The sequence below is a fragment of the Durio zibethinus genome, chromosome 7, assembly GCF_047325235.1.
Source record: "Durio zibethinus cultivar Kanyao isolate XHJ-2024 chromosome 7, ASM4732523v1, whole genome shotgun sequence".
Classification (NCBI taxonomy): domain Eukaryota; kingdom Viridiplantae; phylum Streptophyta; class Magnoliopsida; order Malvales; family Malvaceae; genus Durio; species Durio zibethinus.
Window position 1 is genome coordinate 21726181 of NC_143168.1, and position 16020 is coordinate 21742200.

The 16020-nt window shown below is 28.0% G+C and overlaps 1 protein-coding gene across 1 annotated transcript; it reads right to left on the reverse strand.

Moving 5' to 3' along the window:
- Positions 1-13096: 13096 nt before the first annotated feature.
- On the reverse strand, positions 13097-15639 carry LOC111277786 (protein DETOXIFICATION 24-like). The gene is made up of 8 exons (XM_022864204.2): positions 15390-15639; positions 14762-15303; positions 14544-14630; positions 14415-14471; positions 14058-14296; positions 13869-13987; positions 13705-13791; positions 13097-13603 (listed from the first exon to the last, which is right to left on the reverse strand). Exons 1-8 carry the CDS (start codon positions 15621-15623, stop codon positions 13511-13513), a joined length of 1458 nt encoding a protein of 485 aa, XP_022719939.1. The 5' UTR covers positions 15624-15639; the 3' UTR covers positions 13097-13510.
- Between the last annotated feature and the right edge of the window lie 381 nt (positions 15640-16020).

Sequence of the window (16020 nt, forward strand, 5' to 3'; positions counted from 1 at the left end):
TTGTTTCTCTATATAAATGATGGATCATGCTTATGAATGAAATGAGAAAATGATTTATGATTAAAGAATGATTTTATGATGGCTACGTTTTTACATCCCTGAAAAGTCGTATCAAAGCTTAAGTTACGATCTTTGGAGAATTTTAAAAGGTAGATTATGATTTGTAGATTGTGTTGAGGTTTTTTTTAAAAGCTTAAGTTATGTTTCTTGGAGATTTTCTAAGAATTCAGGTTATGAGATGTTAATGAGCTTATAATATGATTTTGAAGATTTTCTAAGAACTACAATCATGATCTTTGGAGATTTTTAAGGAGTTAATTTATGATAATTAGATTATCGATGATTTTCAAAGAATATAGTTTATGATCCATGGATTGAAAGAGATATTTTATGATTATGGTTACAATCTATATATTATGTAAAGATTTTTAAGAATTAGATGATGACCTCTGGATAATGTGATAATTTTTGAAGGACATAACTTTGATCCATAGATTATAGTGGTGAGTACAAGTAAATGATTCGATGAATTTTGGAGTAGTTAAAGTTTCAATGAATTTTGAGGAATCAATGATTCAATGGATTCTTGGTGTATTTATTTTGTTGATATTTATATATTGCTTTTGGATCTTGTAGTTAAGAGAAAGTGTAATTACTTTGATATAGTGTAATTTTATAAGTTGAAGAGATTTTTTGACGCCACTTGTAATGAGATATATTTTATAAGTTAAAGGATTATTTAAAAGAACAATTTGGTCGTTGGAGATCCTATGGGTTTGAGAAAAGACTTTTGACTTAATGAGGTTGTGAAATTATTTGATAAGCGTTAAGTGAATTCTTGAACAAAGATGAAGATTAGAATAGGAGTGTACATTGTTGGAATTAAAAGTATAGAATATTGGAGTTGGAATGAAATGATGTGTTGAAATTTTGATGCAATTATTTATAGATTATAATGTTGGAGAATTTATTTTGATAGATTTAGTCCAAAATGTTATAATTGTGGTAAATAGCTATATATACGTAAAGGAGGATGTTCACTTGATTTGGTTCTACATTTTTATTAAGAAAGTATTTAAGGTTTGATCATGCGAGTTAGATGTTTGTATGGTTAATTTGAAGTTTGATCATTAAATTCCTATTTAAGGTGTATTGATATTTTTAATGGCTAAAGTGATTAATTTGTGATTATAGTTTTTAATTGAAGTATTCTATTGGATTCCTTTGAATTTTATATTTATGGAGAACATGGCCTATTGTGGTATAGGGTTGTGTACTTAGCAAGGAATTAAAATTGTGATTATCTAGATGATTTAGTAAGGAAGTTGGTTTTAAAGGAGTAATCGATTTATAGAAAAATATACATGTTTTGGTTAAGAATGATTGTTTGAAATCTTAGAAGTGCAAGTGATTGTTTGAATTTTACAAGGGCAAAAGATTGGTTGAAATCTTACAAGCGATGATTTGTGTACTTGGTGATACTGAACATCTATTCAATTTTAGAGAAGTTTGAAAGAACTTCTGAAATAATGTGATGCATTTGGCTATTGTTCATAATTATATTTTTGGTGTGAATTCAAGTGTTTGGAGTTCTTATTGGTTCAAACCTTATAAAAGAAAATTTTTTTTTATGGATTATGATGCATAGTTTTTAACTTTGACATGAATATGATAGCAATATATTTGGTAAAAAGAGAATTTGAGACATTATGATGTTTGTGGGGATTATGAAGAATCAATTGTTATATGATAATTGGTATATTAAAAAGAACAATATTCGAAATTGGAGACAACTTAGGTAACTAGAGATTTATGTTTGAATTTACATGGTGTAAATTTATGGATATGATCTATTGCATTGATGTCATATGTATTCTAGTGGTTAATTGATAAAAAATTTTATGTTGTCAGTGGAAAAGAAAAGAAAATTTAAAGTACTATGTGATATCTTTTTGGTGACAAAATGATTTGTTGATATTGTTATTCAATGTTATTATGGTTATAAACACCTGGTGTAAAGCATATTACAAGGAATTTTGTGGACACATGCTTTTCTTGTTACAAAACAATGTTATGAAAGTAATTTGTTTGAATTATATTGAAAAGAAATAACAGAGTGCGCAGTGGAAGCCTGAATTGACTTTAAGTTCTAAATTGTTGTGCTATTATTAGTTAAGAAAGTGATAAATCTTTAATAAATAAAGAATATTGTCACCTTTGATGTTTAGTGTATATGATGAATCTATGTTAAGAGAATATCTTAGTCGACGCTATGTGATTGGATATGAGTATTTAGAAATTCAAGATGATTTGAGTTTTAACATATCGAAATTTTTTTTTTTTTCGAATGGTTGATTAGAAAGAACAAGTTTTTTAGGCAAGATGATTATTTGTTCAAAGTTCAATGAAACAATCATACTGTAAGAGATACGATTGCAAAACTAAAGGAATAAGATGTGGATGTAAATCAAGTTTCGAGGACGAAACTTCTTAAAAGGAGGGGAGAATGTAATACCCCAGCCCAAATAATAATTGGGCTACACTAATACTAAAGTCCATCAGTTTATTAAGACATTATTTAGTAAAAAAAAAAGGGCTGAAGTATTAGATGAAAGAAAACCTAACTATCGTGAAACAGAAAGGAAATAGAGTTCTTCTTCCTCATCTTCCTTAGGGTTAGAGAATATGAAAATCAAGTTGGAGATTCACAATCAGAGGCTACAATCAAGTTAATCCCTTAAAGGTGAGTACATGCCTTCTTTTTATTTGAAAAAAAATATCAAGTTGATTGCTATTATTTGGAGTTGAAGTTTTGAGAGAAAAAACCAAGAAAAATCATGAAATCCTTCATTAATCTTGATGATCTATTTGGGTAAATTACTGGGCTTTGTTTATTTCATGTTCTTAAGATTTATTGATGATTATTGAATGGAGTTTGAAGGCTGAAAGTAAGGATTTGAGTTTTTAAAGATTGAAGGAGAAATTCTATTTTTGGATGAGATGTTGTGATCTGTAATAATGAATTAAAATAGAATTTTGCATTAATGGATAGATTATTGCTGTGATTATTATAAATCATTGGAAAGCATGTTGAATCTAGTTTCGAATGAAATAAACGAAAGTCAAATCCGAGTTTTCTATTAAGAGTTGTCTAATTTTAACTTAAGGATATATAGGCTGTAAGACAGCAGCATCAGGGTTGAATTTCGAAATTTTTCTTAATTTGTATACAAAGATTTACAGATTAAGCCATATATCTTTGGAAAGCTTATTGAGTCTCTTTCCAATGAAACAAGCGGAATTGAATTTGGAGTTTCCTGTGAATAAATATATAATTTTTATTAGAATGTATACAGGCTGTTTGGCAGCAGTATATGACGTGGATTTCAAAAATTGTTATAATTAATCTACAAGGAATTACAATGTGTGCCATATATGGTTAGAAAGCTTATCAAGTCTAGTTTCTAACGCATTAAAGAGATCATAATTACAATTTGGATATATTGAGATATGACTGTTTTAATGAAAAGAGGTCGGGCTACCATTATTAATTAGTTAAGTTAACCCTTGTGTAACTCAGTTGATTTTTGTATAAATGGTCTCAAAAATGGTTGATTAAATTCTGATATGTTGAAATAATCTTGGATAGGCCATTAATTATTTTGGGAGAAAAACTAAGTGGTGGAATCGAATGAAGGTAAGTAGAATCTCACACACTTTGCTTGTTTTCAAATCTATGTATGTATATATATATATGTTTCTAAATGAAAGAATGTTTTATTTCATTATTTTCAGTGTATGAAAATAGGATCAAGCATATGATTATTTTGTGTTTCTCTATATAAATGATGGATCATGCTTACAAATGAAATGAGAAAATGATTTATGTTTAAAGAATGATTTTATGATAGCTACGTTTTTATATCCCTGAGAAGTGGGATCATCAACACCAGAACTTAGTTCTACGACCCTGGCTAACGGATAATAGTAGTTAGCGTAAGCCCTGGCTAACGGCTTATAATAGTTAGCAATGATCATGAGAATAAAATTATCGATACGGTCAATGTCACGGGTTATAACAATGACGTAGCTAACGATAAATGAATGATAATGATGATTTATGTTGCTGATGATTTACGATAATTTTTAATGATTGATCTATGATTTGGTTTGATTATGATATTTGAATGATAGTATATTTTGCAATGATTTATAAAGTGACATATTTTGACATTGATTTATGAATTTATGAAATATTTGACAAAAAGATGATCTTGAAATGTTTTGATATTATGATTTGATGAATGTTTTGAATGATCTATATGATGTGTAAGAAAATGATGCTTGATCTGGTAAGGTATGTGAGCCTATACTTACTGAGCTGTGGTTTGCTCATTCCCTTTTACTTTTCTTTACAGATGACTAAGTGATAAGCTTGGTTAGTCTTGTGTGAAGCTAGAAGATGAAATGGGTAAGATTACTTAATCGTCGGAGAATATGTTGGCCAATGAGATTTTAAGAGGCAGTTTGTATTTTATATGGTTTGTATTTGGATATATAAAGATGTATCATCAGTTGGATTAAAGATATAAATTTTACTTAGTAGATTGTTTTATTGAAAAAGTTTAGAATGTTTAAGAAAGAAGGCTTCGTATTACTTTGAGATTTTTTTCAAGGTAATATGGCCGTGTTACGTCTTGATCTCGGGGTGTGACAATGGGGGAGTGGATTGGTAGTTTGAACTTTAAAAACATGAACAAGATTGAAGATGGAAATGAAATTTCATTTATTATGATTAATAGAAGTAAATGCTATTGAATTCATCAAACATGAATTCTCCCTTTCAACATTAATACCTGTGTAAAATCCAAAAGCTCCTGCAAGTCAAAGTCTTTACATCAGCAAAACCATCAAGTTTTGAGAATGGCGCACAATCATAGTTGCAAGTCACTAACACCCATGCACTCTTCTATCAGCTAGTATCTCATTCATCTATAATTATTGTGGCATTGATGGAAATTATGCTCCTTATGTGTGCCACATGTCACTATAAAAAAAATAATTCTTGTTGACAACAAATTTTGTCAATAAAAGTTAATTTTTGTTGATAATAATATTATCGACGAAATTTGGTGAAAATTTTCATCAATGATAACTAAAATAGTAATGTTATTCTATCAATAATTGTCAACGAAATTTTTCATTGATAAATTTGTTGATAATTCGTTGGTAATTTTTATTTTTTAATTATATTTAATATATTTTATTTATAATTTTTGTCATTTTATTTTAGTTTTTTAAATTTATTTTTAAAATAATTACATGATACTAAATATATATAAATAGAAAAAATAAACAAACAAAATACTCCATTTAAAAAAGAATGCAAAATATTTTACAAAATTGTTTATGAATTCTATTAAATAAAAATACAAAAAATACATATATGGCTCAAATTTCATATAAACATTTGGTAATACATGCAAGTCAAAGAAATAGGTACTTCCAATACACAACAATAAAAATACCTACATAACATGTGAATGTTGACAGTATTTTCTTTTCTTACCTTAACCTTCACGTGGAAATAACACAAATACAAATGTAAAAATTAAGAGTTTACTTGAGTTATTGCTTAAACAATTTAGGAAAAAAAATTGCCTGTAAAAAGTTATATTAATGCAACCTGCTAAAAGTTAGATCTATTCAAAGACCAAACTACTCGTCTAAACCTAAAGGCCAGATTAAGTTTTGAACAAACTTGGACAAAAAAAAATTAAAACCCATTAAACAGGTTTGGACAAAGTTTTAGGGTTGTTTAAATTTTGAGTAAGATTTCAAACAAAAGATTTAAAACTCGAATTTGGCCCAACTAGGCTCGAATTTACATTTATATAATTTTTACTTATATTTATGTGAATTATATATAAATTAATTCACATATATAAAAATAAAAATAAAAATTATATATTTTATTAAACTGAATTTTTATTTTTAATTTTTACATTTATAATTTTTATTTTTTTATATAAATGAATTAAATATAATCTCATTAAATTTAATTTAATTATACTTTTTTAAATTTTTTATTATATAAATTAAGTTTAATTGGTGGGTTTATGATTTATTTTTTTAACTTGAGTTAGACTTAGGAAAGTTTTAAAGCCCTAAATTTCATATTGGATTGGGTCTAGACAATTATATAAGCTATTAATATCAAGTATGAGCTTGACCTGAACTTGATCTGGCTTAACCCATGATACCTCTAGTGAAAGATTTGTACAAGCATATATTATCCATATGTATATATATTTTGTCTCATGTCTTATGAGTTCTCCATCCAAATGCAAAGAAATAAAAGCCTAGTATATAAATATGAAGAACAATGTTTGAAACGAAAATAATAAATATCACACTTTATAACTAACAAAAAACTCTTGCATATTTATATGTAGAAAACAAGAAAATGATCAAAAAAATGAAAATTTAAAAAAAAATTTAAAAATTAAAATTTCAACATTTTCAATTTGTCATATTTACCCAATGTAGAGTATTCTAATTTTCATGATAAATTCCATCCAAAACCTACCAAGTTTCATGAGCACATGTTCTATGTATAATTGGATGAAACATTAGACCCTATTCCTCATGCAAGTATATACACAAAAACTCATTTATTATATAGGTTTAATAGGGCACTGTTAATGCACGTAAATTTTTTGCCTAATAGATAAAATGACTTATAAGTTCTCATAGGAATTATGCAAATTAAGCAATTGTAGAGAAACTTGAGCAAATAAGTAAGGAAAAGTAAGTCAACTTTAAGTCCAAAAATTTACATTTGCAAGTTAGGTTTTAGGGCTCAATAATGAGCTAGGGCATAGTTCTTCCTTAACATAACATGGAAGGGTAAGTGGGTTGGTGTCAACGGGTGAAAGTTTGTAGATGGTGGCATCAAAGAGCCAGGTGGGGTGGATTCAAGTTTATTAATAGATCATTGATCCTTTGTAAAAGCTTCTTTAAGTAATCAATGGCGTTCCTAATTATTGAAGCCTTATGCATCTGAAACATAATAAGCACAATGAGTAGCTAGTTGCTAGACTTAGTAACTTTAATGATTTAGATTTTAGAGTATTAAAAAATATAATATTGATAAAGTGCTTTTTGAACAAATTAGTAGAGAAGACTAGCAACATAAGTAAAACAAGCTATTCCAAGAAGACTTTTAGCTTCTATAAAGAGACAATTCTAATAGTGGTCAAACAAAATATTTTTTTCATTGTTCTAGAAATTATAAGATTACGTTCACCTAAATATTCCAAAATTTATCTCTTTTTGTTGGAAAAATCAACTTTGGAATATTTAGAAGAGTATAATTTTGTTCATAGATTGAGAGTATACAAGTAATGTGTTCTTGTATCTTAAAAGAATTATAAAATATTTATCTTAAAAGAAAATGAATAAGTTCACAGTTAAATTAATTCTCTGATCCATTTTTTAAACCTTAGAATTACATAGAACTAATGAAATGATCCATATATAATTTCATAACTCTATCAAGTTATAGTTGGAGATGGTACTTGCTAATTTGATAGCTTCATGTTCCTAATAGAGTAAGATTTTACTTATTAGATAAATGATTTAACTAGAAATGAGCAAATGGAAACTTAAGTTTGTATTTATATCATCATAGCTATTGAAAATGGTAGAGACAGTTTTAAAGCCTTTATTATTAGTTTCTCTTTATAGTAAATTTTTTTGCATTATTTTCTCTAATTAAAATTAATGTTTAAAGAAAAGGTCTTGGCTTAAGTTATTCCATCTTGGATCTAGTGCTTATAAATAAAAAAAGCTACATGTAGTTAAACTTGTTTAGTTTAGACTTCATTTAGTTGTTACTTTTATAATTTACTTTTTACTTTTGTTATAGAAAAGCGAAAAGCAAAAAATAAAAGAATAACTAAATATAAAAAATGAATAACAAAAAAATAAAATAAAAATATCAACCAAAGGAATCTCAATTACCCCATCAGTTTCCCTTCAATGGACTAGCTAACTAGAGGCTCATGGTCCACACAAAAATTTTATTAGTGATTAACACTAGGTCAAATCCTAAAACCTAGATATGGAAGTAAAAATGAGAATAAGAGAACATGTTGGGCTCATGCAAGTTTTTTAAACAAGTGCATTATAAAAATACATGTATAGTATAGTCAAATGTTGGTGATAATATGATCTGTTTTATTAATAAAGAAAAAAGCATAGACCCTGTTATTTGGATGTTATTGATCTTGAATTTTGCATTTTTTTTCTATTAATATTCATAGTTCAATTTTATAGAATATCTAAAATAATATGAGAAATCCATACAATGACCTAATAATCAAGAAGAAAAGCAGTTTAGTACATTTAATAGTTTCTTAAAAGCCCTTCTTCCTTGTTACAGACAAATTTTGTATTTTGATTTGGTGGTATTTCATCATAACAATTGCTTGCCCAAATATACAGAAACTAAACTCTACACTCCCTAAAATTAAAAAAAAAATTCCAAGTACATTAACTAATAATAATATTTAATATTATAAATTTTAGCAACCTTTTTATTAATACAATAATACCATAATACTTCAATAATTATTATTAAATTTTAAAAAATATCGAATATAAAATTTTTTCAAAAAAAAAATCTTAATACACATCAAACCTAAATTTAACTTAAAATCAACATAAATTTTTTAATTTCTATAATTATTATTAAAATTAAAAAATATTAAATATAAAAAATTTTCAAAACAAATATATATCTTAATATACATCAAACCAAAACATACCATAAAAGTAACATAAATTTTATACATCTAAAAGTTAATAAATTTATATTAAAAAAAAACCCAACAAATCTCTATAATACTCAACAATACCCAACAAAAATTGACAATACTCAACAAAAAATCCAATAAAAATTAACCAAAAGTTTAACCCAACAAAAACTCAATAGATATAACTAAAAACCCAATAAACTCAAACACATAAACAACAAAATACTTGAAAAATGAATAAGTAAATTACCGATGATAGAAAGAGATGACTAGTCGATCAACAAGTTGAAAGGCATGATTGATGGTGGGGAAAGAGAAAGATCATGGAGTGAGGGATTTGGGGACTTAAAATTTTAAGAAAAAATGGTGTTTCCCAATTTTGGGAAGAGAGTTTAAATTTTTATGTGATTTTTCAATGGATTACCGATGAAAATTCTGACGATAATCAACAATCGTTAAATTTTTTTTCATAAATTTTTTTATGGATGAAAATTTTTTCGTTGGTAATCCGTTGGTGAAATAATTACCTACGATAAAATAATTTCATCAATAATTTTTGTAATAAATTACTCCAGATTATTAATAGAATTAAATCTATTAGTAATCTATTAGTGATGGTTAAATTTTTTTACAGTATGTTGCATCAATATTCTATCTGTAATTCCTCAATAATTATCAATAAAAAAAATTCTATCAGTAAAATTTCATCGATGATACCAATATTTTTGGTAGCGTGTGATAATGTTTTTCGTAAGAATTGCATTTTATTACCACACATAATCAAAATAACACGACTCTATCAACCAATTTCTCACACATTTTCTTTAACAAAATCAACTTGAAAAGTGGGAATGTGGATTTTGTCATAATGAATATAGAAACTACTATTGTTCTCTACTTCTTATTGCAATTACATTACTCATGTAAAATGTGCAACAAATAAATTAAGTTGGTAATATGTGTTTGAAGAAAGAGGTGAGAGACAAAAGGAATCTTTGAATTTGATTACTAATGTTATTGAATAAATGAGTGTTGGGAAGGATGTAATAGAAACAGAGATCAAGCATGTCTAAAACAATTTGTTCTACCATTGTGCAGATTATGATAAATTTGTTCATCCTAAAGATGTTCTTGGAGATTTTTCGTTTATTACGCTTGGAAGGATGTACGCATCCGGCAAGCATCCACACATCCTAAATTTTTCAAGAACAGCCTTCATTACCATATATGTAATAAACTTTGCAGTGAACAAGCCCTTGAATGTTCAAATTATGATAGCAACCTTATCTTTAATTTTGAATGGCATTGTAAGTTGATTGAAGTCACACCCTTAAAGGTCAGGACACCTGCAAATATCTCATTTGTCAATCACGACTCACTGTTGTTATTGTTTTAGCCCAGACATAACTATGCTATCATGATTGGAAGTCCAACCTTGATTTAAGTCCTTTTTGAAGTTCTTACTTGCTCTTTATAGATTGTAAGGAGTTTATTATTTGTGGTAGAGATTTATCATGTCTCGAGAGTATATATAAATTCTTTTAAGTGGGGGTGTTATACTTTGGTCATCTAATCAACACTTTGATTGACAAGTCAACACCCATTGATCATCAAGTTGGCAACTACCTCAATTAATCCAACACTTGACTGATGTCAAGTAAGTGATCAACTGGTCATGTTCGTATTAACTCATTATAAAAAGTAAGGTCGAAACACAAATATCTCATTTTAAATCCTTCAATCTCACTTGGTTTTACATGCAATCTTATCTTCTTTTTCTCTTTTTTCTTTTCATTTTCCCTTACTATATTTTGCTGACTTGAGCATTGAACACACTTCGAAATCTTATCTTAAATGAAAACTTTATGAAATAGAGTTATTTTCAGTACTTAAATGAGGTATTTTTGTTTAGTTTTTAGCTAAATAAGGTTTAATTTACTTCTAAAGTGCTCAATTTTTGGTTTGGCAGGAAATCTTGAATGAAAGATTAAATCTTGTTGAATCTTGAATGAAAGATTAAATCTTAATTAAATATTGGATGAATCTTGATAATTCTTAATTAAATCTTGGATGATTCTTGGAATGTTCTTGATATGTTCTTGGTGATTCTTGAATTTCTTAGAATTCTTGGAAATAAAGAATGAAAATTTGTTCAAGATTGGTTTTGTTGAATCTAAAGGATTTAAAATTGCTCAATCTTGATGAAAAATTGAGAAAATTCATGCAAAAATCAAGCAAGGTATGTTTAGTTATGGTGAAGGGTAGAATTATAATTTCAAGTGAATGTAAGTTCATTGTAACTTATGTAGGTGCACATGCATAGGATTACTAATGATAACATGGTAGTATGTCGTTTCTTATCGGTTAAGAGAGATGACTTGGAAGCTTATGTGACATAATGATTTGTCAAATCTATTCACATTGAAAAAAACTAAACAACCTTTGATTTTTTCTACTAGAATATGGAATTCCTATTTTTTTTAGGATTACACTTATATCTACTTAGAGTATGATTTGCATGAATATATAGAAGGTGAATGAAGAGGGAACAGCATAACAAATTCTTAATGGGGATTTCAAAAGTCCTAATTGAAGGAAACTTCTCCAAGAATGCTTCAAGAAGATTTAGTCGCACTATGCAAGAATAAGTGTAAGATTATGCAATTTGACGATTCTTTCTAGAAGGTTTGTAGATCCTTAAACTGAAATAAGTTTCTGATTTGCAAGATTGTGGGTTTTCTTTCTTTTATTCTATTCTAGAAGTTGCTATATGTCAAGAAAAAAAGGTAAAAGAGATTTATCATCTAGAAGATAAGGTACGATCTAAAATAGTTCTTTTGAAGAGTTTCATTGTAAATCAACTAAAAAAGCATTCTTTGATTTAAAAATTGAAGTTCAACCAAACCAAGAAGCTGTCAAAGAGAGTCCAATCTTGCTGAATGTATCTTGGAATTCCTTGTCTATAAATTGCTTGTTTTACATTTTAAGAAAAGAGGTGTGGCTGGGGTGATAGACCCATCTCTACAATTTCTTTAGTTTTCATCTTCTTTTTTTTTTTTGTTTTAAGTTTTATTGTTCTTAACCTTATTTTTTAGTTTATGCAAGTTTCTTTTCAAGCTTTGTTCTATTTTAAGTTTTCTACATTCGGTTTTAATAAAATTATTTTTTGATTTGTTATTCTTAATAAAGAGTGTTTTGATTTCAGGGTTCTTAGGTTTTATTCAATTGCGTTATTGTTCTGTGATTAGTTTTAATTGTATTCTTGCTTAAGTTTCCTTTATTTATGCGAATCGTATTCTATTTTAATCTTATATTTTTAATTGCATGATTAGTTCTTGTTATTACATTTGATTATAACACTGAAGTCAATATTGGTTCATTTTTTTGTATTATTGCATGATTTGTATGTTTAAAGTTTAAATTTGCTTAAGTCGCATGTTCAATTATATGATAATTTTGATTTGCATACTTTTAGCTTTCAATACAGTTTCAGCTTTCATACTGTAAATTAATTTTAGGTTGATTTATTGCATATTAGTTATTGTTGCTTGTTTTAAGGTTAATTTAAGTTCATTAATAGTTTACTTGCATGCTTAATAATTGATTAGGGTTAGTTAAGTAAGTTAAGTTTAGATTAATTGGCATTAGTTAGGTTTAATTTTAAGTTGGTAAGTTTAATTTTTATAATTATGCAAGCAATTAAGTTTATTTAGCTTAGACTTTATTTGGTTTTTGTTTAATTGATCTATATTGCTTTAGGTTCTTGTTAAGTTGATTAATTTTGCATGTTTAATTGATTAATTAGTTGCTGCATTGTTATATAAATTATATTCACTTGTTGGTTTTCAATTTAATCATTCAGTTGTATTCTAATTTTTGGTTTCTTGCATGTTTAGCATTGATTCATGTTTTAAACATTTTTGCGTCATTAGATTTAATTGGATTAGGTTATTGCATACTGTTTAGTTTAATTTGGCTTTAATTACCTTAAAGTCGGTATTTTCAAGTTCAATTTTAGTTTAATTAGAGTTGATTAATTTCGGTTTTGCTTAATTCTAGTTATTTGCATCTTAATTCTTTTATTCGCTTATTATTTGCATTAATTTAACTTCATATTAATTTATAATTATCACATATTTTAAATTTAATTACATAATTTATATTATATTTTTGCATACTTATTTGAATTCTTCAAATATAAATAAAGGTGAAATAATTTTTATTCTTAATTAACTCACATTTAAAATCCGTGAAAATAATATTTTATTTACTACTTGTACGATGCACTTTCAAATATCCTAACATTCAGCACCTTCTAACCATCCTCTCTATTACGATCACTCCCACCTCCATGTCAGTCATCCAAGTAGCCTTCCAGCAAGTATCCAGTCACCAGTCTCAAAAAAAAAAAAAAGTTATATAGGATAAGATGCAAAAGCATTTCATCCACAAAATCTCGATCCCTCCCAAATAAAACAAAATAAAATAAAAAATAGATTGAAGAAGAAATCTACGAGACAGATTTGCAGGTCCAATAAATGTCTAAAATATGAGTGAGTGGGAGCCCAATATTTTTCAGACTTTGTGTTCCAATTAACTCAGTAGGAAATGTAATTAGTCACCATTAAAAACCATGGTTTAATTTCATCAAAAGAGCAAAATTCAGATAAAAATAATAAATGCTTGATAAATCATTCATTCACTCTTTCTGCACTAAGATTTTCATCAGATGTCTCTGAAGGCCTCAAGAACCACTTGCTGAGCCGCTCCGATGCTTTATTAACCTGGAGACCAAAAAAATATCAAGCAAATTCATCCGTTATTTTCAATCTCTCTTTTTTGTTTCTTTAAAAAAAAAAGAAGAAATTATTATCATTTTCATAACCTGCTCTTCCCAGTCAGTCCTTGAGGTAATGTAGCCCAGAACAATTGTTTGAGTTGCAACACCAATTATCATCCCAATCCATATACCCTGTGAAAATCAGAGGAAGAAATTATTAATTTGTGGGCTGTATATAAATTAAGATTGTGATAAAAAAAATTTCAAACCTTCACTTCCATTTTGGCTACATATCCAAGAAGAATTCCTAAAGGCACCCCAACCACATAATAGGAACAGATGTTAACATATGCAACCATACTCTGTCTACCAGCACCAATTGCTACCCCTGCATTGCAAATTTTTCATTAACCATGTTCTTCATATTCTATAATGACAAAGCAACTTTATACGCTTGCCTGAGAGGATTGGCTGAACACTGTTGAGCAAAACTGAGAATGAAAGTAAGACAGAGAGGTCTGCCACAGATTTTGCTACTTCCTCATCACTTGTAAACAAGTAACCTATTTGATGGCCGAATATTAAGCACAGAGCCCAGAAGAACACTCCAATACAAAGTGAAGTACATGTGATAACTTTCATGGAAAATTTTGCAGCTTTCGCATTTCCCATCCCTAGTTCATTTGAAACGCGCACGCTGTAGAAGGGAAAACCGTAATGTATCAGTTTTGAAACATAGAGGCTGTGAGGGAAGACTGAAGGTAGAACTTTAGAAATTGTTGAGATAATTTTGCTGATAATTAGTGAGTACCAACCTAGCTGCAGTTAGGAAGCCAAGAAACATCATGAGTTGCCAAGCTATGATATTAAGGCTGCATATATCTAATTTGGAGTCAGAAAGAGAACATATATATATATATATATATGGAAATTAATTATCTTACCAAATGGAGAAGGCATCTATGGCAATTTCAGCATTTTTCATGTACCCTGCCAATAGGACTAGAACAGCGTAGTACCATAACTCTAAGCTGAGAAGCCAACAACATAGGGAAGAAATTGAATGATCATGTTAGAAGATTGACAAATATTGACTGAGTTATCTGCTTTAGATGGCCAAAAAAATATAGTTTGAAATTAAGCGAAGGGAAATGGAATTTACCAAAGCATCACTCCGGAGGATATTGAGAGCTTTATTATAGGAAATAGATCAACAAAACTAGCAAAAGTGAATCCTTTCCATGTGTTAGGACACCAGCCACCAAATATATAAATGAACTCCCCAATCACAACCAACCAATTTGATATGATCATTGAACTCATAGCACCAGGAATCCCCCAATTCAATTTGCTCACAAAGATCCATGACAAGAACACATGAAGAATGAATGAGCCAGCAGAAATCCATCCCACAATCATGTTTTTAAGCTGGCACTGTAAATATTTTTGGATGGTAAAGCTAAAAGCAAAAAAATAGAGCATGGCAATGAACCAGAGAGAAATATATCCAGCATCAGTGGCTATATCATCATCTTCTCCAATTAACTTGAAGATTGGTGAAGCAAAGATGAATATAGGTAGCAAGGCAGTTGCTGTGACAAGATTGATGATCCATGATCTCTGCAAGTAAATACCCAACATGTGGTACTGCTTTGCTCCAAATGCTTGCCCACATAGTGTCTCAGTTGCACTGGACATCCCCAACTGCAAAACAATCATAAAAAAAACGGAAGTGAAAATCAGTTTAAGAGGGAAAAAGAATATCTGAATCATCTTTTGATTTATCATACCAATATTCCATTTGCAAATCTAACTGTAATGACTTGTATGAGGGCATAAGCTGCAAGCTGTATTTCACCAATGTGTCCAATGAAAGCTTGTGTGACTACAAACATTCCAAAGGTTGTCACCCTAGCTAACATAGAAGGAAATCCAACCTTCCATAGTTTTTTTGATTCCTCCCAAACTCTCCTTCCCAGGTTACTATTTTCTTTTGATTCTGAGTCAAGAAGCCTCTCATCCATATTGCTGCTTTTTTACTCCTGCAAGGAAAATAGAAAGAGTGATTTATATAATGTTCAAAAATGTTAGTAGCAATATTTTATACGTACATGACATTTTAAAAAATTATTTCATAAATTGTAGACGAAATTTTTTAAATTCTAGTAATGGTTAAAAGATTGATGCAAAGATATATTTAAATAAATTATAAAAATTAATATAATTAAAAATATATGATAATCTTTTAATGTCATTTGTAAAATTTAAAATATATATATGAAATAATAATTTTTAAGAGACAATATTAACTTATATCAATATAAAATTTTTTAATTTTATTTTTTAATAATTGATTTTAATAAATTCAAAAAATAAAAAAATAAGTTAAAAAAAATTTAATCTCTTCTTTTAAATCAATTA